At 36.8% G+C, this 21,113-nt stretch overlaps 1 protein-coding gene across 1 annotated transcript; it reads left to right on the top strand.

Annotated features, from left to right (window-relative positions):
- Positions 1-2,228: 2,228 nt before the first annotated feature.
- On the top strand, positions 2,229-20,528 carry SLC25A40 (solute carrier family 25 member 40). The gene is made up of 8 exons (XM_075048745.1): positions 2,229-3,256; positions 5,195-5,262; positions 7,012-7,136; positions 8,411-8,584; positions 12,785-12,894; positions 13,216-13,297; positions 15,343-15,423; positions 19,924-20,528. The coding sequence occupies exons 1-8, from the start codon at positions 3,002-3,004 to the stop codon at positions 20,037-20,039; spliced, it is 1,011 nt and encodes a 336-aa protein (XP_074904846.1). The 5' UTR covers positions 2,229-3,001; the 3' UTR covers positions 20,040-20,528.
- Positions 20,529-21,113: the final 585 nt, after the last annotated feature.

The raw sequence follows: 21,113 nt of genomic DNA, 5'->3' as shown, positions 1-21,113 counted from the left end.
TTTTTTGTATTTTAACAAATGTGGTTAATTGAAATCTTTCCCATCCCTGATAATCTTTAACCATTTCTGAAATACGAATAATTTTTATTGACTTCTCATTTTTTCCTCTTGGTGTAGTAGTTAATTGCTTGCTTTCTTCAAGAAACAAAATTAATAATAAAAATTAATTTCCATACTTCCTGCTGCTTAAAAGTAGATTTTAAATAAAAGACTGCTTTACAGTACAAGACATAAATCCTGCAAGTGTGGCCCCTGTGAGATGTCCCCTTCATGTTACCACTTCAGTAGTATCATTAATTTACTCTGCTGTGATGTCTTACACTGGTAAAGCCTTTTATTGGGGGAGGAGGGTTGTCCCTAAACATTGCTTTTAAGGATAGCTTTTTGTTAGGCCTTTAAGCCTCTGGATAATCTGTGGAATTCATCTGCTTCATATTCAGTTGTCTCGCTCAGGACCTCCTTCCCCACCTGTGCCCAAAGAGGCATCGATTGGTTAGGTTCAGTACTTCGTATCCCTTGGAGCTCTTCAAGCTCATTAGCTTATACTTTGTATTTCAGTTACTTTTTGGCTTAAGCTAGTCTTTTGTTCTGGCTTTTAACACTGGTTATGCTACGGGGAAATGTGCAATTTTCTAAGCATGATTTTTCCCCTGCAAAATTTCCAAATTTTTACAAAATAGGATCTTACCAGGACCCTGTCAAATTCATAATCTTCTTAGTCTGTCCTTATACCATGTGTCCTGTGATGTCAGGTAAAGTAGCAAGCAAAGCTACATCAGACCTGTGGCATTTCCAGGATGGATTCCAACTGTGTGTATGTAAGATTCTAGTACGGTGTAAGTTGTTGGTGTTCGAGAGCTCAAGAGGTATAGGAGACCAACCCCTTTCTGAAGTGGCAGCTGGGGGATGAGGCAGAGTATGTGTGAGTGGCTAAAATACTACTAGATGCCAAATTTTAAGCAACTGAATTGAGCTGCAGGAGTCACATTTAGATCCCCACATTTAGATACGGAAATGTGAGCCAAGTATTCAACCTCCTGTTAGTCAACTGAGAGGCATCAACAGAGAGCTAAGGTGTGAGTCAGTTGCCTGCGCACAGGAATGTGTTCAGTGAGACACATGCTAGAGTATTTGACTTAGCCTCTAGCTGCTGCAGTCATTTCTGTCAACTGCATAGCTATTTTGGGTACCTTAGAGACTCAGGTGGCACTAGCTGCTTTTATGTAGGCAACTGAATCAAGCTCTCAGTCAATATAATCAGTAGAGACTGGTCCAGCTGACCAGTGACTGTAGTGTTCAGCATGTCTAGGCCTGTAATAATTGTGAGGGCTGGAGTGGAAACGATGAAATGTTCACTAAACCTTCATTTAATTTTCAACAACTCTAAAGTCAACAACTCTACACACAGCAAAGAAGGAAAGTACGTCATGAGTTTAAAGTTTTTCTTTTGAATGTCACTATTATGGTCAGTTTATTGAAAAAAGAATAAACACATGAAAAAATGCTGTAATATTTTACATGCTTGAGGCCAAAATCTGATCTTACATGCCTTGTGGTATGCCACTTATAAAAGGTTAGCAGCAGGGCATAATAGCACAAGTTTTAGCACTTTCAGACAAGATGACACAATGGGTTTTGGATGAGCTGTGTGTATCTCTAATATTTGTTGTCGGTGCAACTGTTAGTAAATTAGAAAAGATACATATCATCACTTGCAAACCATACAGGATTTGTAGTTCTCCTTTTTGCCTCTGTCTGATAACATTGTAAAATAGGCCTCTTTTTTTTCCCCTCTGGAAAAAAAAAAGCCGTAGAAATTCATGATAAGGCATCTGTACACTTGTACATTTTCAGGACATGCAGGGTGTTTCTGAATGACTTCTGTTTCATTTTAGTAACTCCTCTTGATGTTATCAAAACTCAAATGCAAGCCCAAAGCAATCCATTCTCCAAAGGTAAATGTGTAGTATAACGGAGGGCACAATTCACTTTTTGCTGTTGTATTTAGCTGATAGTAATCACAATGCTGAGCTACAGAATGTTTTTATTTGTTTTGCAATAGTTGTGTTTGTTTCTTAAGCGTAAGGGGCGGGGGGGGGAGCAACACAGCAATATATACTGAAATTGCTAAAGAAAGAATTTGCCAGTGAACAGACACAGTGGGAAAAAAAAATCCTGTAAATACCATTTTAAACAGACTTTTTTTCTGTCTGTCTTAGTATTTTCATTGTGGCAGAAGGTACAACTATTACCGAGTTGAGTTTTAAAGAAAAAAGCTCTTAATAACTTAATATTTCATCAGAGGGCTTATATGATCAGGACTCTATATCAAAGTTCAGCTCCTCCAGAATCCAGAGACTTTTGAAAAAGAGTAGTAAGTCTTACCTAAGTCACTTGCCACTAGGGTTCTAAATAGATGAAGACATTGTACACTCAAAGATATGTCGATGATTCCTACTATTTAGTTGTAATTAATAAATCGGATTTAAAAGGAAAGGAGATGACTGGTGTTCCATGTTATATGTGGAGATGAATATTTCCAATCACACTTGCTGTAAATCAGGAAAAATACTTGTGCCTTCTATCCTGTTTTTTTAGTAAATTCTAAACCCTTCAGAAATTTGAAAATGTGAAGCTTGAAAGTATGTTTTCATAATGGCAATAATATTTTATCAAACAGGCTCAAGGTACATGGTGTAGAAGAAATCAAAAACAAGTAGAGAGGATGATCTAGTATAAATACAGTCTAACCTAAGATATAATGCCTCCACTTGTAATGTGGATGCTGAGGCTACTTAATAAAAAGCTACTTAATAAAAGATTTAAAAATCTGAAAGATGTTCACATAGTTACATACAATATTGCTATTCAGGTCTTGCGTTGGTTTTAGCCTTCAGCAGATGGTGGTATAACATAAACACATTTCCTGGAGCCTGTGAGGGCAGTTTCATTTAGTCTGGCACTCTGAGGAGTGCATTTGTTCCCCCTTTCCTTTTACCTAATGTCATCATTGACTTTCCAAGATTATTTTGCCCCTCTGTGTCTAACCAGAGATAAATCTGTGTTGCCATTATATCCAATTCGAAATTGCTGCCGAGTAAGAACAATCTTACAAGCATTAACTATATTCTTGTACACCATTTTATTAGGAAAGTGTTTTGTATACTCCAATGGCCTTATGGATCATGTATGTGTTTGTGAGAATGGTGACAGCAAAGCGTGGTATAAAAAAAGTGGGCATTTCGAAGGGATGTTGGTAAGAACATTTTACATTTATATAAAACTGTACATTGAAAACATTTTTAAGTAGCATGCTGTAAATGTTTTTTTTTCAAGTTCCAGTAGAATCTGTTATAATTTGAGAGGGCATTCTTGTGGTTACACTGTGTAATTTATATAGTGATTAATGATACTTTTACCTTCTACAAGAAAATACATATTCCTTCCTTAAGATGAACAAGGAGGCAGCTGCACAGCTCTCCTCACAGGATACTGGCTGTATGATTTTATTTTCCCCACTTGAGCTATATTGTCAATAGTTGCTGATTACAGGTACTAATTTTCTGTACCTACTTACAGCTCTTCTATCAACAGATCTTCCCAGTATGCTCCTGAGCTGAACTAACAATGCAGACAGCATTTCAAAGTTAAGTTCATGTGTCAAGTTCTGGATCCATTGAAACTTGTAGGACTACCATTTTACTCAGACACTGGAAGCAGACTTGCTGTTGGACACTGTGATGCTGCTTCATTAATCAAGATTTTGTTTGACTCTGCCATTAAATTACACATGTGTTCAAGGATTTTTCAGAATTAAATTTCTGAGAAGAATGAAATGTTCATGCAAAAGGTTTCTTGAGGAGTTTTACAGTGTTATCTTTTTAAAAAATTAATAACTTCACAAATTTGAATTTTTCAATTAACTTTACCATATAATTTTTAGAACGTCGCTTAGTTTTCCAACTGACATGATTTTAGGTCCATTTTTGCTACGACAAGGTGATTCATAAAGAAAAATGACTATGATATCATTGGATCTCCTTTCATTTTAAAAAAAAAAACAGTGCTGGACAATTGTGCAGTAAAGAAAATTGTAGTGGACATTGTAGGTTTCCAGTGGCAGGACTGTACAGATGTTTTGCTGTATTTGCCCATATAGTTAGTAAGGTATATAAATATGCTGTGCAGTCATTGGATTTAGTTATGTCCTTTCTCCAATCTTTTTTCCATACATTCCTGTACTGTAAATTTGTTGAAGCTAGTATAAACTTACAAACTAACTAGTACAGAATATATTTGGAGAAAACATAAAATACTAGTATAGCATTTTCTGTCTTTTTTTTTCCCCTCTTAAGTGTCTTTTTTGTCAAATCATCTTAGGACCTTTTAGGGCTTCTTGACTCCCTCTCAAAGCTGTATCCTCTAAAGCTATTTGCCTTTTTCTTCCTGTGAGTCCTTTTTGTGGTCTGTCAGGCTCTGTATCTTTTGAGGCCCTGTGATAATGTCTGGTCTTAAGCATATTCCAATCCATCAAATCTCAACCTCTTCCCCCAAATGTTTAAGAAAATTAGGTATCCTGATATTAGGAAGTTTGTCTTTTTGATGGTGATTTCAGTTGAATGATCTTCAAGGTTTAGTGTTCCTCTGCTGTCAGTGGTCTGGGAATATATGGGACAGCTGTGGTATTAATTGTAAGCTTCCAAGAATATAGTATAGTGTATATACATTGCATATATGTTGTCAACTTGTTGTCAGAGAAAGCAAGTATTGAAGAATCATTGAGAATTAATTACTATTTCATGCCAAGAACTCCTGTTACGTATTAAAAAAAATATTTTAGTGGATTATTTGGGGAAGTTTGCACAAGTTGCTGCTTTGTTGTATTAGTTCTGAAAATAACTTACTCACAGGCTGTCAGTTACTGATAAAAACTTACTACTTTGGTCCTTTAAAGATGGAAGGAAATTCTTAATTTCAAACACACAAATATTCCTGTTCAGCTCAGTAGAACTATTTGTGTGATTAAATGTGATAGCTAGTGTTAGCAACTACAAAATTGGGATCTTAGAATGATAAGCCATTTTAGAAACATAGTTTTTTAATACATTAATTTTGTGTTCTGCCAGCTAAAATATATTACTGAGTATAAAAGCTTTGTAGCTAATTATTGCTCTTTGCCTGGTTATATTTTTAGGATGCATTTGTGAAAATTATTCAAATAGAGGGAATAAAATCACTGTGGAGTGGACTTCTCCCAACACTGTAAGCTGAATGGAGGGTTTTTTTGGTAACTTGATATTAATTATTATTAAAAATTTAACTCCATTATTTAGACAAATGAGTATGTTTATTTGTAAGTGATTTTAAAAATATTGGTAAATTCTGAAGTTACAGATAGTGATGTAATCAGTTGTATCAGAAACATCCAAAGACAGTATAATTTCTGCCAGATCTTGAGATTCCTCCTTGCAACTTCCTTAATATATTCTCAGTAGTTAAGCAGGAATATCAGACTTCGTTCTGCCTTTTAGAGATGGTATCCTTACTGTAACCATCCCCTTGATAGTATCATTGAATCATAGGGTGAAAAGTGATCGTCAGAGAATGCTATACTTTGATTGATATTTGCTATCCTAGCTTGTTACTAATGACTTGCAATAAGCAACACAGCTGTTTCCACAGACACTGTAGTGTTGCACCTCATTACCCTGATGTAATTTTTATTTTTAAACATCTAACTAGAATCTTCTTTATTCCAAAGAATTTATTGGTTTTTATCCTATACAACTTTGTCATGGAAAACAGATCATTCCTTTTCTCTCCACAAGAGCAATTTACATATTCAAACACCGTTAACAAATCCCCTCCTCGTCTTCTCTTTAAGCTTAACAGCACCAATCTGTTTTATCTTGTTATTCATATTAACCGAGTATGGATAGTAATTAAGACCTCTATAATTATGTCCCCCTCCATAAGCAATCCGAGAAAGTGGTCAAATCTAACATGTATATTAAAGTTGTAAGACTGAAGTGTTGTGTTACAGTTAGTTCTCTTGTTCCAAGTCAAAGAGCCCAGTGGGAAAGCACTGGTACACTTTTGATTTGCACACAGTGTTCAGTATATAAACACAAAAAAGCAAAGCATGGTGGAGCTCAGGCCTTGTTATTTAACCTGCAGCATGTGGCAATTTCAAAATACAAACCTTTAGGATCTAACTGAACTAAGAGGTCTCTATTTTCAGCCATGACAGAGTTTTTTCTTCAACATGTGTTCTGTACTCCTGCAGAGAACAACCAGCTTCTTGATTGGAGAGAGGTACACAGTATTTAAAAGAGCTAAACTATGAATTGTTGGTTTTCCAAGCATGACAGTCTTCATTGTTTTTTGGTAATGGTGGTATGTGCTATATTGGCACAGACATAACACAAAAATATAATTGCAGTTTTATAGTAAGATAGGACACTAGCTTTACCCCTACACTGAATGATTACAGATCTAGCTGTTTTTATTATAGTCTGTACTATGCTGGAATGAAAAAAACTTATATTTACGCACTCCACATTGTCTTTCAAGTAATGAGAATCATAAGTATTGATTAAGATAGAGAAAATACTCACCAGTTGTTAAATGAATAAAAATTTAAGGTTAGTAGCTGCTTCCATAATGTTTTGTTTGCTTGCTTCATATTCACATCTTTCAATTCCATTCCTTTATCCAAATAGTTCTGAAGCTGATATGAAATACATTTTGACTGAGATAATCCACCATCATTTTACTTATAGTTTTTCCTCATGAAATTAAAAACTAGAAAACTGAGAAATCTGTGAATTTGAAACTCTGAACTAGAGACAGTGAATCAAAGCCACGGGATTAATGCTTTTTCTTCATCCATAACAACATACAGCTGGAGATCTAACTTTTCCTTATTTAAGCAAAATATCCATACAAGTTCGTTGACTTTATGTTTCTGCTTTCCTTGTATTAATTTAGATTCCACCTCTTATATTTTAGAATAATGGCACTTCCTACCACAGTAATCTATTTTACCTGCTATGACCAATTGAGTGAAGCTGTGAAATCTAGACTAGGAAAGGATGATGAACACATTCCAGTTCTTGCAGGTGCCTTAAGCAGATGTAAGTTGTTATCTGTTTAAAGATTAAAGTGAAATAAAATACGTGTATGCTGTTTTCTTGGCTTTGTTTTGTTGTTCTGTTTTGGTTTTAAAGTAAATTTACTGTGGCTTTAAATGAGGGATAATATTACGTGGAGCTGGGCATAGGAAGGAATACTGTAATTACGCAGTATTTCTTGGGCAACATAACCCTCTAACCTGGAATAATGTGAATTATTTTTGGTGTTACACTTTCACTACATGTGTAATTTATTCACGATTTGATAGTTCTAAACTTCTACCAAGGACAGTTTAATTTAAGTCTGTTCTGTGGTGAATCTAATAATAAATATCATTATTTTCTATAATGGAAGCTACACAGGTAATTACAAGGAAAATTAAAATTGGACTTGTACTTGGTTTACTGCTGCATGATATAAAAGGACTGAATTTCTTTTTATATATTCTTACTTTTGTTTATTCTTTTCCTTATATATTTTTGTAGAAGTAGCTCATGTCATATATTTTTGGGCTTTCTTAGAAGACTCTGAGAATGTAGTTCCATATTCTACTTGTGACGTCTATGAGGGGGACTGGAAGACTAGTAGAAAAATAATTGTTATTCTGTGGTGATGTGGCAAATTGTTCTTACTAGGCTGCTCCATGTTTTAAATTCACATGTCAAAGAAACCTTATCCCAGCAACAGGAGAAAAGTAAAATCGTTTATTACATGTGTGATGGGAGCTTGTTAGTGAGTGGTGACTCACTGACCTTTCCACGAGGTGCAAGAGAGTTACTTTATCAGATACAGATTGCCTGCTAAATAATCTTGATAGTTTAAAATAAGAATGGCAAAGATGCTTAGAAATCAATAAAAGCTTAATCTCTAACCATCATTTTTGTCTTTAACAAGAAAAAACCCCAAACCCCAAGTACTCTTTCTTCAAGTTACACTTAAAAATGGTAATTATTGAAAAGTAATCTTTACAAGTACTTGACATTTTCAGCCTATTTAAGTAATAAATCTGAAAATGAGGATTCTTAACATGTTACATGGATTACAACGTGTCAGTATTGAAAAAAGGTAGGTAGCGTGTGTGCCCAAATGTTTAAGTACTGTGAATAGATACGGTATTATCTGGAAAGGAAACTTATTTTGGGAATTATTTCAAGGAAAATGGGAGAGCTGAAAGGAATCAAATATATAAAGCAAGGTGAGACCTGACTTTAATGTTCAGGAAATACTACTAGTAAATGTTGATTTAAAAAAAAGCCCACATTTTTCGCATTTGCAGTTGGTTCAGTTACTGTAGTGAGCCCCCTGGAGCTGATCAGAACTAGAATGCAGTATCGCAAGTTGTCATACAAGCAACTGTACACATGCGTCAGCAGTAAAGTGGCTACAGATGGATGGTTTTCCCTGTGGAGGGGCTGGAGTTCTACTGTTCTGAGAGACGTACCTTTCTCAGGTGGGGTTTATTTTCCATGCAAGTTTGTGTTATGTCAGAAGATCTGTTTATGCATAACTGTTAGACTTTTCTGTGGTTTTTAGGTCATTTTAATGGTTAGCTTTCAGAATGACCGAGATTTGCTCTCTTTTGAGTGTTTTTATTTATAAATTCTTTGAGGACCTGATTTTTATTTTTTCCCCCATTTTGTTTGTGAATACCAGTTAGGGTTCATTGTTACATTCCCTTTCTCTATACTTAAGACTGTTTCTTCTCACCTTTAGAATCATAAAATCATAGAATACTAGGTTGGAAGGGACCTCAAAGATCATCTGGTCCAACCTTTCTTGGCAAAAAATTAGCTTATGCTTGGCAAAAATTTAGCTTATGCAATGACTGTTTTTGAAGACTTTCAGTAGGAAATTTTCTCTGTAATAGGTAGAGTGGCTATTTCCTTATAGAGAAACTTGCTGTATCTAAGTGTTCTGATGCTTAATTTTGAAAACATGTACAAAGAGAGAGTGACACAGTAGTGTCTTCAGGAATTTTTGTTAGCAAGATGAATGAGTTTGTGTAACTGCTCCAAAAAACATGAAGCTAGAGCATCACTTGTGTGAAATATGTTCATCTGATTCGTGTCAATATAAACAATGCTAGGGCCGCATAATAAAATGTGACCCTCACTGTCTATGTAATCTTTAACCATTTTGTCGATCCTTGTATAACCGCAGGCCGGGAGGAGACAGATGATATGTATATAGTTCGCTCTCTTTTTGCCAACCCAAAACCGGTTTTGTTGTTAACTATCCTGGAGGAGAACTGAGGCATTTGGATGTGTGTTTGGCCTCAGGGACTGCAGTGCTTGGGATCTTGATGGGCCATTTGTTGTACGTATTTGTTGAGGGGGAGGTGTCCGTTGTGAACTTGTCTGGATTCTGGTGACCGCAGCTGGTGCTGTGCAAGTGTCGGCTGTTACGCAGGATGTCTGCTGTCTGGCCCGAGCAGTGGGGAGCCTGGTCAGAGATAAGTTTCTAAGCTCCCACACAACCAGGAGATGGAGAAGAACACGCCTAGTATGAATATGTAATGAATGTTAAACTATAAAAGAAGCTGTCTTGTTTTTCACAGCGCGCGTTGTGGTAGAGCAGAAGCTCCCCGTGTGCCCAGCGCTGTTTGCTTGCCTTTATTCATTTAATAAATTGTTAACTTTGTTTGGAATCCTGTTTGGGACTAAATTAATTTATAACACTTGTTAGCAGAGCTCCAAAGCTGAAAATCTAGAAAAGTCTGATACAGAGCATAGCTAGGGCTAGGACTATTCTTTAAGATAACACGGACAGAAGAGATCATGCTTTCTTCCTTTTTGTCACACGTCTGCTACGTTGTAAGCTCCAGAGGTAATTGGATGACTCTGCTAAAGGACAGTTTTCCCACTTGTTAATGCCACTGGTGAGAGCCCCTGTCTCCTTGAGGCCTGTTGTTGTCAGAGCAATTGGAGATCGTTAGGCATCAATTGTCCTTGAAGCAGTTTCTGTCCTTTGGATAGTACCAGGAATAACACCTTTGAACACCTTGTGCTGGCCCAGAAAAATGCTTCAAACCTATTTTTGGAGGCAGAGAACCCTTGAAGTATTTGACCTGCTATCTTTGTTCTCCCACTTCATTCTTAAGATAATCTGACATGTAATTTAATTTGTGGTTCCAGACAGTCTAGTGAACTGGTAATTGTTTGGACTCATGGAATTTGAGCACATTTAGATGTGCACCTGGAATAAATTTCAAATTGGCTGTGAACCAAACCAATGCATGGTAAATGGGGGTGATTAGGATATTTATTTAAAAATTGCACTTAGCAGTTAAGTGAGTTAACAGAACTAAGTTATTTCAGCCGTTTTCTTTTCAGAATGAATAATACTCTGTTTTCTTTCACTTTGCTACTGGTAGGTGTTTGAAGATTGTGGTTGGACTGTATTTCCTGCTTAAGGATCCTGTTACTTGATGGGATTTAATTTAGCCTTCTGTCATAGGGAAGGCTTCTGAACCTATGGAAATGTGTCTTCTCTAAGGCTAAAGATAACTGTCAGAATTCATCTCAACCTTTTGCCAAAGTACTTCCTGTTCAGTATTTATTCTTTAATTTACTTATTTTTCTTCTCTGCCAAATGCATCTTTCTCTTAGGCTGTTCTGCTAAGTTTTGTAAGGTAACTCTAAAATTCTTCATCTAATTCCTGTTGCCCGACTTCAGGTAGAAACTCTTGTTCTCTTACTGATTTTTGTCTGTAGCAATGTGGCAGGAGCTAGTAGTGATCTTCCTTCCCTCTGCTGCTTTTAACAGAGTGGGAAGATCAGAGGACTGTGAGGGACTGCACAAGGAAGATGGCACTAGGGTGATGTCTGTGTGTTCTTCTCAGCCCTTTTCAGATTCTTGTGTCCAGGCCTGCTGTTCCTCCACTGATCCAAAACATCCTCATTGATTTTAAGTCAGTCTCCACACTGCTCTGGCATTCACTTCACAGCTATGGGGCACTTTTGTCTGTGTCCAGTACTTTGTAGGCGTCATGGGGTGCTGGAAGGGTAGAGGCACAGGTTAACATGCAGCTCCTGCCTTATGGGTTAAGGACTATTGTTAAAGAGCCAGAATTGAGCAGGCAATTAGGTGCATGAGTAAAGGAAAATGTATTTAAAAAAAAAAAAAAAAGAACCAAAATTAAATGCCACAAAACTCTGATGATATAAAGCTAAGAGTGTTTAATGCTGCTTAATGCCTTTTCCAAATGTGTTTTCTGATTATTTTTTCCTTATAAATACTCTATGCAGTTAAGATGTTCTCCCTTAATACCTTCAGTCTTAGCTTTTCTGTTTGGATGATGCCCCAACAGCATCGTGGTTTCTGGTATTCTGACAGCACAGTCTGCACTTTTGCTGCAGTTAGCTCCACTTCGCTCTTTCAAGAGGAATTAAAGTCAGTGTAACAACTGTACTGAGAAAGCAGCTCCTCTGTGAAAACAGTCAAGCAGCACCGCATGACTCGAGCAGCAGAGAGTGATTAGAATCCCACTGTGTTACTAGACCAACTGTGAACGATGTGCTTCAAGCATGTTCCCTTGGGAGGCTAGCTAGACTGAATAAAACTTAAGCTGTGAATGTTTATAAGCACAAGAATTGGGTTAACAATAACACTTGAGTCATTCTTTAAGCAGTGTTGCAGAGAATATAAATGTAAAAGGTATACAGGGAAGGGAGTCCCACATGGTGCTTAAGCGAAGTTTTGGATTTAGATAATTTATATTGAATTAGAATTTGATACATTTCAATAGTAGGTTTTCCTCAAACCCTGAGAATGCCTTCTGAGATACTGCCTACATTTACTTTTGCAAAACATTGGAGGCCAGGCATGTGTGCTGGCAGTGTTCATAGCAAGAAAATACTTCGATATTTCTCTGCTGGCACAACCTCCAGAAATCAGTGCTGAATGAGGCACAGTTATCTTTCAGGATACACAGCTGTCATTTGCAGAATTTGACCAACTGCCACAAGGAACCACGCTATAATTCAGCCCAGTAGCATACAGTTTAAAGAGTTTTAGTTAGAATGCAGAAGGAGTGCAGTTTAGTTCAGCAGATAAAACCAGAAACAGATGTTATTCCTAGAAGTTATTAGTCAGACTTGCCTTGACAGTCCTAATGGAGGCATTCCCCCCCTGAGTAATTCCAGAGAGCAAAATTGTATTTCTTGGTTCTCTCAGGATTAAATTTTACACTTTGTCCCCCAGAAGAGTATGAGGCAGTCCTGAGCAACTTTTCATTTTGTATGAAACACGTTTTTGTAGAATTAGTGAGTGAGCTCATGCCTGAAAACATAGCAAATAATTAAAAGCCTACATTCTAATTTATGGTAAATTGAATTTTAAAAAAATAAGTTATGTGAGTTTTGTAGTGCTTGGGTTAGATTGTATTAAGGTAGGGGTTACTTTATGGGAATGACAAAATGATTAGGCTAATTTGTATCATATGAAGAAATTTGGAATATGGAGATATAAAGGGAACAAGGCAGTCTGTCCATGGATCATCACAGAGAACACTTTTATTTTGCTTTCAGCTCTTGTGTCTTTTTGCTGCTGTTGCCACAGTAGAATTCTTACATCTGTACTTCATAAAAGAATTTCTGTATTTGATGTACAAATGTGTTGTAATGCGAGTTTATTTTTTTTATAACCATAGCAATGTACTGGTATAATTATGAACGTTTCAAGAAGATGATGTGCAAGGAAGTTGGTGCACATGAACCAACATTTTTTATTGCTTTTACTTCAGGAGCAGCATCTGGCTCTGTAAGTATGTATTTTTGTTTCCAGTACTACTCTTTATTATTATCACTAATAAAATATTTTAAAGAGGTATGATTTTATATGATTCTCTCAGAAATGGTGTATGTTTTGGGATGCATCTACTTTAAAAGACATGGCCTGGCATTCAAGCTGATTGGGTGTATCTGAGTAAATTACACTGTTCTGAAATACAAGACTTCTAATAATATCAGGTGCGTGGAATATCAAATCTAGTTTTAAATTGAGCGCACTTTAATTTAAAATTTTTAATTACATTTTAATTGTTTGTGCTCTAACATTAAAATGGATTTCTTTTCCTAATAGATTGCAGCTGTCATAACTCTGCCATTTGATGTAGTGAAAACACATAGGCAGACTGAACTTTGGGAGAGTGAGACTTTAAAAAGTAAGTTGCTGGTAAGGAGAAAAAGAACACATAATGTTTCGAAAAATAAAACTTAGTGTTTGAGTATATAAACTTTTGGTAGGAATTTTAAATATTTGTCCTTTCTTCTGAAGTTTATCTAAAAATTCTATCACTAAGGCCTTTTTTCTTCTGCAAATTGTAACATCTTATAGGGTATTTTTTATCTCCTAGGATAAATACAATATTTCATTAATAGCATGGAGGAGGGAAGAGGTGTGATTTCAGTACCGTTTAGGTTAATAAGATGGTATAAAATAGAAACAAAAATATCCAGAGCTATTACATTTAGGTAGACCAATTGCAAATTTGTATACATTTAAGTAAGTTATATTTAAATAGGCAAAAATTTAATTTCTTATAAAACAGTCAGGTGAACAGTGATCTATTGAAATAGACTTTTGAGTTGATAAAAATAACATGATAAAATGTTTGCACATTCACTACCACTTGCTCCTTCACAACGATACTCTTCTTTTGTTAAATATTAGTCTAGAGAGAGAAAGCACTGTACTCAGGTTATGTATTTTTTACCTTATTTTTGTGTGATTTCAAAGAAACTATTCTTGCGGGCATATTAGTGAATATCTTAACAGCTTTAAAGGATGAAAGAGGAAGGAAGTTTCTTTTCTGTTCTGCATTCAGTAGAGCACCACTGCATTTTATACAAATTCAAGTTGTATCTAAAACCTTTTTTTTCCATTACTTGAGACCTGGACCAGTGGGGGACTTTCATTAACTTAAATAAATGTTAATCATGGCTTTAAGATTACAGACCAGTAAAAAGGCTGAGTGCCCAAATAGTTTCTGCTTAGAAACGAAGGCCCTAGTTTAGAACAATGTTATGAAAACTTAGTGCTCACTTTTTGGCATGAGGTTTTGTTCTCTCAGGCAAATTATTTTTAGCTGGTATAATTCTCAGAAAACCATATTTATGTTTCATGGCAGAACAGACAAAAATCAAAAAAGCTTTAAATATAAATAGTTTCTGTGTTTCAATTCTTCCCTTGTGCTGATGAATGTAAAAATTCATTGCTAACACCACTTTGAATCACAGGTAGCTGCCATATATTTATTAGGTCGTTATTAACTAGATTAATATATATCTAAAATTTCATTATGGGTATCTATAATTTGTACTAGTTCAATTCTTTCCAAATCCTGTTGCTGTTACAGTTGGACACTGACTATACATCTATATATTGTCTCTCTGTGGCCGCAAAAATATTTTGCGGCTTCCACATGCTGTAGGATGTTCCTGCTGAATGCATTCTATGAAACTGTTTTAACTTTACTCTAGAAAAAAACGCCACTTTCATATTACAGATCAATGAAAACAGCACATGCAGAGTGAAATAGCACAAAAAAATTTCCTCTGTTTAAAACAGTTGCATATGTCTGCAATGCAGATTGCTTCTTGATGCTGCTGTAGTTAGGTTGCTTATGGTACCTGATTTAGCTCTACAAGGGACTGCAATCCATATCTCGTAGACCTATACTTTCTTAAACTAACTTATACATGTTGGGGGATTTGATTTTTGTAAACTTAGATGTACGTTGTAGTGTCCTAGCTTAATTATGATATTCATTCTTCTGATACCAATTCTCAAAACTTACCTTTAGATTCAGTTCACCATAAAGGAAAGTTCTGGTTTAAAAATCTGAATTGTGATGATCTTTTAGCGGCATGTATAAAGTGACATGGAAAGGGACTGGCTCGTTTGAAAGCTAGCTGACTTTTTTCAACTCTTATCAGTTATTCTAGTAAGGAATATTGTCTCTGTTCATGTATCTTACTTCAGGCATTACTACACATTTTTCCATGTCATGCTATTTTAACCTGAGTATTGGATGAACTTGCATACTGTATGAATTTAACATCCTGTATAAACACTATGGATAAAATTAACATAAAATTAATTAAACCTAATAATTACATTTGAAGTGACTGCCTTTGATTTCTAAAAATATTTTTCTGTGGTATTGTGTATATTGCTTAATTTACTGTTCTCTTGTGCTATATTGAGTTCCACAGAGGGACTGTACATCAACCTGGGCAGTTATGAGGAAAATTGTCGCTAAAAATGGGATTACTGGATTATTTGCTGGTAAATATTTTGATATCTTTCTAAAAAACCTCAGACTAGAGGGAAAGTTTTTTAATCAGTACCAAGTGATTATAGATATTAATGTGCATAAATTATATAATATTTACATCTATGTGAACACTCTCAGTTATGGAATATTTTGCATATATAAAGCAACAGACATGCATACATCCAGAGAGAATTTTGGTAAAGTCTTTATAAGTTACTAAGCTACAGCTGTCCAAGATGGACATGATTTATTTAAAAAATAGAGGGATTGGGCTTGACAGATATGGCTGTATTGGCAATGAAAAATGGTGGGAAAACATTCAGTTCATGAAATAGTTTCTTTCAAATTTAAATAATTTGTTGATTTCTTAAACTGTAATAGTTGGGTTTTTCAGAAAGAATTGGTACAAAGGAAATTTAATGGCTTGTGAGGTTGGAAGCTACAGTATGGAGATGTTTCTAGACTGAGAAAGTTTCTTAGATGCAGTTTTTAGTCCAGTGCTAAAAATTTCAAAACAGTCAGTACTGTTGCAGCACGTATATTTAGGAATAGCCACCCTAACTTTTGTTCTTCATCTCATACTGGTTTCTATACTCAATTTTTTTGGTTCTTTCTGTCTTGGAAACAGAGCTTAAGCTTCAGTGGTATTTTTCTGTCTCCTTCTTAGTCTTTAAAGAAGATGCATAATTGAGAACCCAAGAAGTCTGAGTATGGAATAGATATTTTGAAATAGAATTCACATAATAAAATACTGTTACTGGCCTGTGGAATACTAGCCCAGGATAGATCCCATCTATCCTATGATGCAGTCCTTTTAAGTTGGACTTTGATGCAGTTTTTTGCAGAGGACTGGAAAATACGGCAGTTATATTAGTATTTGTTTGCTAGATGGGAGTAATTATGTTGAATACTGTATAATATTTGAGACATTCAAGGTCATGCAACAACTATTCCCCAATAATTTTTTCCTTAAAATTTTCTATCCAACTAGAAACATTATTTAAAATATGTTAAATTTTTATGTTTAAACAGATGGAGAAACACAATCTTGACAATTCAATGAGTTCTGATTGAGACAAAGTTTTTAAATTTTACTTGTACGTTATTGCATTTGTGTATATACAAGTATACACGTCTTACAGACTTTCTTACCCTCACTGAACCTATCAAGGGACCATTGCTGCCCAGCTGTGTCCAGTGTTCAGCACGTCAGTACATGATTTAGTATGTAGCTGGTGTTGTTTCAGTTCGTCTGAGCCATTCAGTAAGACAGAATATCACTGTTACGACCCCATTTAGCTGTGTAATTCCTTGATGTATTTTATTTTGCTTCTTGCATGGGCTGTCTTAAAGACTGTCTTCTAGTCTTTTTGATAGCTTTGGCAAAGACCACTTTTTAGCTCTGAACTATGTGCAGTAGTTATTTCTACTGCTGACCAGCACAGATGTATCCCTGACCATCATAAGATATCTTGGCCATTTAAACCCTGCGTATTTATAGAACAGAAAAGAAGCCCCCAGGAATACCTTCTGATGTCTTTTTCAAATCCTGGCAATTCTCTGAAACCAGTGAGGCCTACCTAATCATATGACCTAATTCTTGGTACTAACTCAAAACCTCCAGCAACGAAGCTGGCCTTTTTCCTGAGAGGTCCAGTAGGAGGTACTTTTCCTCCTTATTTTAATCATTGTGGCTAATTGTAAGAGGACTTTCTGGCATCAAGGAGTGATCATAGAGCCTCCTGAGACCTCATGAGACTTAGAAGTGTCTTTTCCACTGCGTAATCATACTGCCCTGGCCAGAACAGGGACTTTGTGAGCTGGCAAGTGTGACATGAGACAAGAAAAATGACATTCCATTCCCTCACTGTTACCTCATCCTGAAACTGAGGATTTCTTTTAATTCTTAAAATCTTTCAGGGAATGTTCCACTTCTGTAGTTACCGAAAAGGATTGACTCCCTTCTGAGATAATCACCAGTCAACTCAGTAATTCATGCCAAATTTAGCCAGATCCCAGAATATTCTTGTGGAGAACGACATGGAAATTTGTTCACAGATTTGTAGATATTTGGCAGCAGCTATCATGGATCCTGCTATATTTCGGTCAGCTTCTGTCAGTTTTCTACTTGGCACGCTCTGTCAAGCAAAGCAGGAAGAAAAGATTTGGTTTCCCAGAAACTGGAGTTCTTGCATTCTCATATAATCTATAACTACCTATAACTAAACATTCCTCCACCATTCAAAGAAATGCATTTCATGGTGAATGCTTGTAAGTTTTGCTTCATGCTGCTCAGTCCACTATTCATATCCAAGTAAATATGAATATGGAGGTTACTATGTTATGTTTTGGGATAGCACATGTATGCTGTGCTGTGATTATCAGTTAATGGAGTTCTTTGAGACTTGCCATCCATCCACAAGTGCGCTCACTACCTTCTTTCCCTTTCCTGTATTGTGGTTGAGTGGGAATTAAGAGGAAACTCAGGTAGTGCTAGGCATTTCCCACTCTGTGTACCCGAGTATGGACAAAGGCAGTCTGGGATTGCCGCCACATGTGACAGGAACTGAGAGAATAAGAGTTTCCAGCCTCACGTGTCAGTGCAAATAGATATTCACAGTGTGAATGTTCAAGCTGATTACACATCCTCAAGAATTCTAATTGCTGGTTCATATCTTTTTGTGAAGAACTGCTATTATGCATTAAACAAAAGAAAATCTTTACCTGGGGGTGAAACTTTGCTTTTGTTGAATATGTACATTCTGGTAGTTCTATCAATAATTTACTAGCCCAAGTATCACCAGACTAAAACAGTATCGCTTCTTAACTAAACTGTTCTTAAAGTGTTTTGCTTTTGAAAGCTTCCTTTCTATGTATGGCAACTGGAGATTGAAAATTCAACCCTGAATGTATATAAAATGTTCATAGTCACAAAGTGCTCTTGCCTTCCTGTGTATCCACCTCAGGATGCTCATCTCCCTAAGCTTTCTTAATTCCTTGGTACTTGTTGTTCAGCTCCCCCCATGCCTTTCTCCCAGGCTGTAGGGGAAAAGATTCCCATGTCTTTCTGTCTTCAGCAAGTCTACCTGATGGGTGAGGCTGCTGTTGTCCTGTTCTGTTGGATGGCTGGGGCAATACTCTGTTGTTGCCATGCACAGAAGTCCTTTGTAATGCACATGTGTTGTCATGTATGACTCTAGCAGCCTAAGGAGGAAATGACAAGATTCTGAGATTAAAATGATATTGAGATAAAAGCCTACCATAGTTCATACTTAAATGAACAACTGCGGGAGACATTCCAAACCCAGGATACTTAAAAGTCTTGACAGCACTGCATTGGTTCATTGGGCTTCTTTCTTTGAATGGCTACACAGTTGGTTGAAGACTTGCAAGACTTGTTCGTGTTCGCTGAAAGAGAATAAATTGCTTTACAGTGATAGGTAACATAGCTGGGTAACAGGATTTGCATATTTCAGAGCACTGATGCCAGCAGAATGCAAGACACCACAAAGCATTGATATTATTAGACACTTTGGGTGGAATTTAGTTCACAGATTAGGATACCTACATTTAGGTCTTGACACATGAGTAATGGACTGTAGAGAGGTTCACTTGATCAGCCACTATCTCAGTTCAGTCACCCACATGTAGGTGAGATGACTGGGGGTATTCTGCCTGGCTTCTTGCTACTGTTCCAAAGGGACACAAGTTTTCCATAAGTCATGCATCATCTGTGCTAGCTCCATGCAGATAGATGTCTGCGTTTCAAGTGGAAGTAGATGGCCATGTGTAGACATGTGGATTCAGCCTTACTCTCCTACCTCTAGGTAAACTGAATCACTTTCTAAACTCCACTGACAAGATGACAGTTGATTTTAATGGGAGACATTTAACACCTAAATTCTGTCATTTATACATGTGACCAGGATCCTTCCATTTTAGTAAAGGTGCTATAGGTCTTCAGAGACAGTGGCAAGAGAATCACGCTTTTTACTTAACCGTTGGCTTGAAGGGCTGAGGCACATACCTACAGCAGAGGGTACAGCCCAGCATGGTACTTGAGCCCTTTCCTCTCTGACGTTTTCCATTTCAGGATTCAGGGCTTCCTGAATCTCTTGCTGTCCCACCCAAGAGTTCAAAAGCCTCTGCTTGTCCCACACAAGCAGCAAGTTTGCAGTGACACTTAGGGGAGGGTGCACAGTCTGTCCCCCCCAGGGCCACCTCTTCTGTGCTGGAGCAAAGTAGCCCTGCAGGTCAAGGTGTCCCACCTCCGCGGAGAGACAGAAGGGGCAGAGACACAATGGACGCGAGGCAGGCAGGCCACACAGGGTGTCACAGGATTATTACAGTGGTAATACCTACAGCTAGTAATTTTAGTATTTTGGACAGGTAGAATCCCAGTTCTACACTGATATACTATGGCATCAATATAGTATGACCACTAAATGGTACTACAGCCCTTCAGTCTGAAAACAAATTATAGTGAATACTTCCCTTTCTCTTCTGGGCAGGTATTATTCCACGGCTGTTTAAAGTTGCTCCTGCGTGTGCCATAATGATCAGCACATATGAATACGGAAAGTCTTTCTTTTCTCATTTAAATGAAAAAATGAACCAACGCCCTTGATTCTCCTTCTTCCGATTGTATGAAGTCAAAATATATGGTGAAGGTTGTGCCAAATTTGAATCTCTCAAAGCATTTTCTAGAGTTCCCAGTGAATTTCTGCGATTACATTTGGTAACCAAATACAACTTCACAAAAACAACTGTTTCACACAGGATAAGTTCACTTTTTTCTTAAGACTAAGAAAATACACATGACCCTTAAGCTATCATTGAAGATTTTGTGACTTGTCTTGTAGCTAGAGAGAAAAAAGAAAGAAAGAAAGGAGAAGGACGGGGGGGGGAGGGGAGGAAATGTGCTCTGACTGTTCTTCAGTGATGATTAAAAGGGGAAAAAAAATAGAGGCCGGACAGAGCAATGAAGAATAACCACTGTCACTGTGTTAATTTTCAGTCTGACTAAACATTTTTGTTGGGTATTTAAAGTGATGTTTAGAAAATGTTTTGGGCTTCCAATTGTACAATACAATTCTTCCTCCATAAGGAGGTTGATACCGAATGAATTCAATAAATGCTTATTTATTATTGCTTAATACATGTTTAATTCTGTGCATGTTTGTTATTTGCAGCTCTATATTTTGTGTAAATGCATATTATAAAATAGTCTTCGGCTTCTTCTCAGGTTTATTTAAAATGAAAAATGCTTTAGGTCAAACTGGAAAAAGTACATCATGCTCATTAGAAACCCAGAGAGCATGGTGAATACATTAAGAGGTGCTGCAGTGGCTTTTTAGTTTAAAGTAATACTCTAAAGCACACCCAGGCACTGAAGACAACTGCCTGTACGTGTGTTTTGGAGGAACGCTCCCTTGCATGTTTTTGGGAGGTGCAAGCGGTCACTGTCACACAGCTCCAAGGCAGGGCCAGGCTCCCTGGGGGGGGAGCTTTCCCCATACCCAGTTTGTATGGGATCACCTGGTTTTGAAGGCTGAGTTTGCTGGCATTAACACAGGTGGTTCCATGCCAGTTTGACTCAGCCATGTATCTATCTGAAGGGAAGAGCACATTTACTTTACTGCTGTAGACACAGCCCCTGTCTGCTACTCACGTGTGCGCTGCCCACGCGTGGTATGAACAG

Source organism: Buteo buteo, chromosome 2 (genome assembly GCF_964188355.1).
Source record: "Buteo buteo chromosome 2, bButBut1.hap1.1, whole genome shotgun sequence".
In the NCBI taxonomy this organism is placed as follows: domain Eukaryota; kingdom Metazoa; phylum Chordata; class Aves; order Accipitriformes; family Accipitridae; genus Buteo; species Buteo buteo.
The sequence above is the reverse complement of the archived record's forward strand: the minus strand, read 5'-3'. Positions and strand labels throughout refer to the sequence as shown.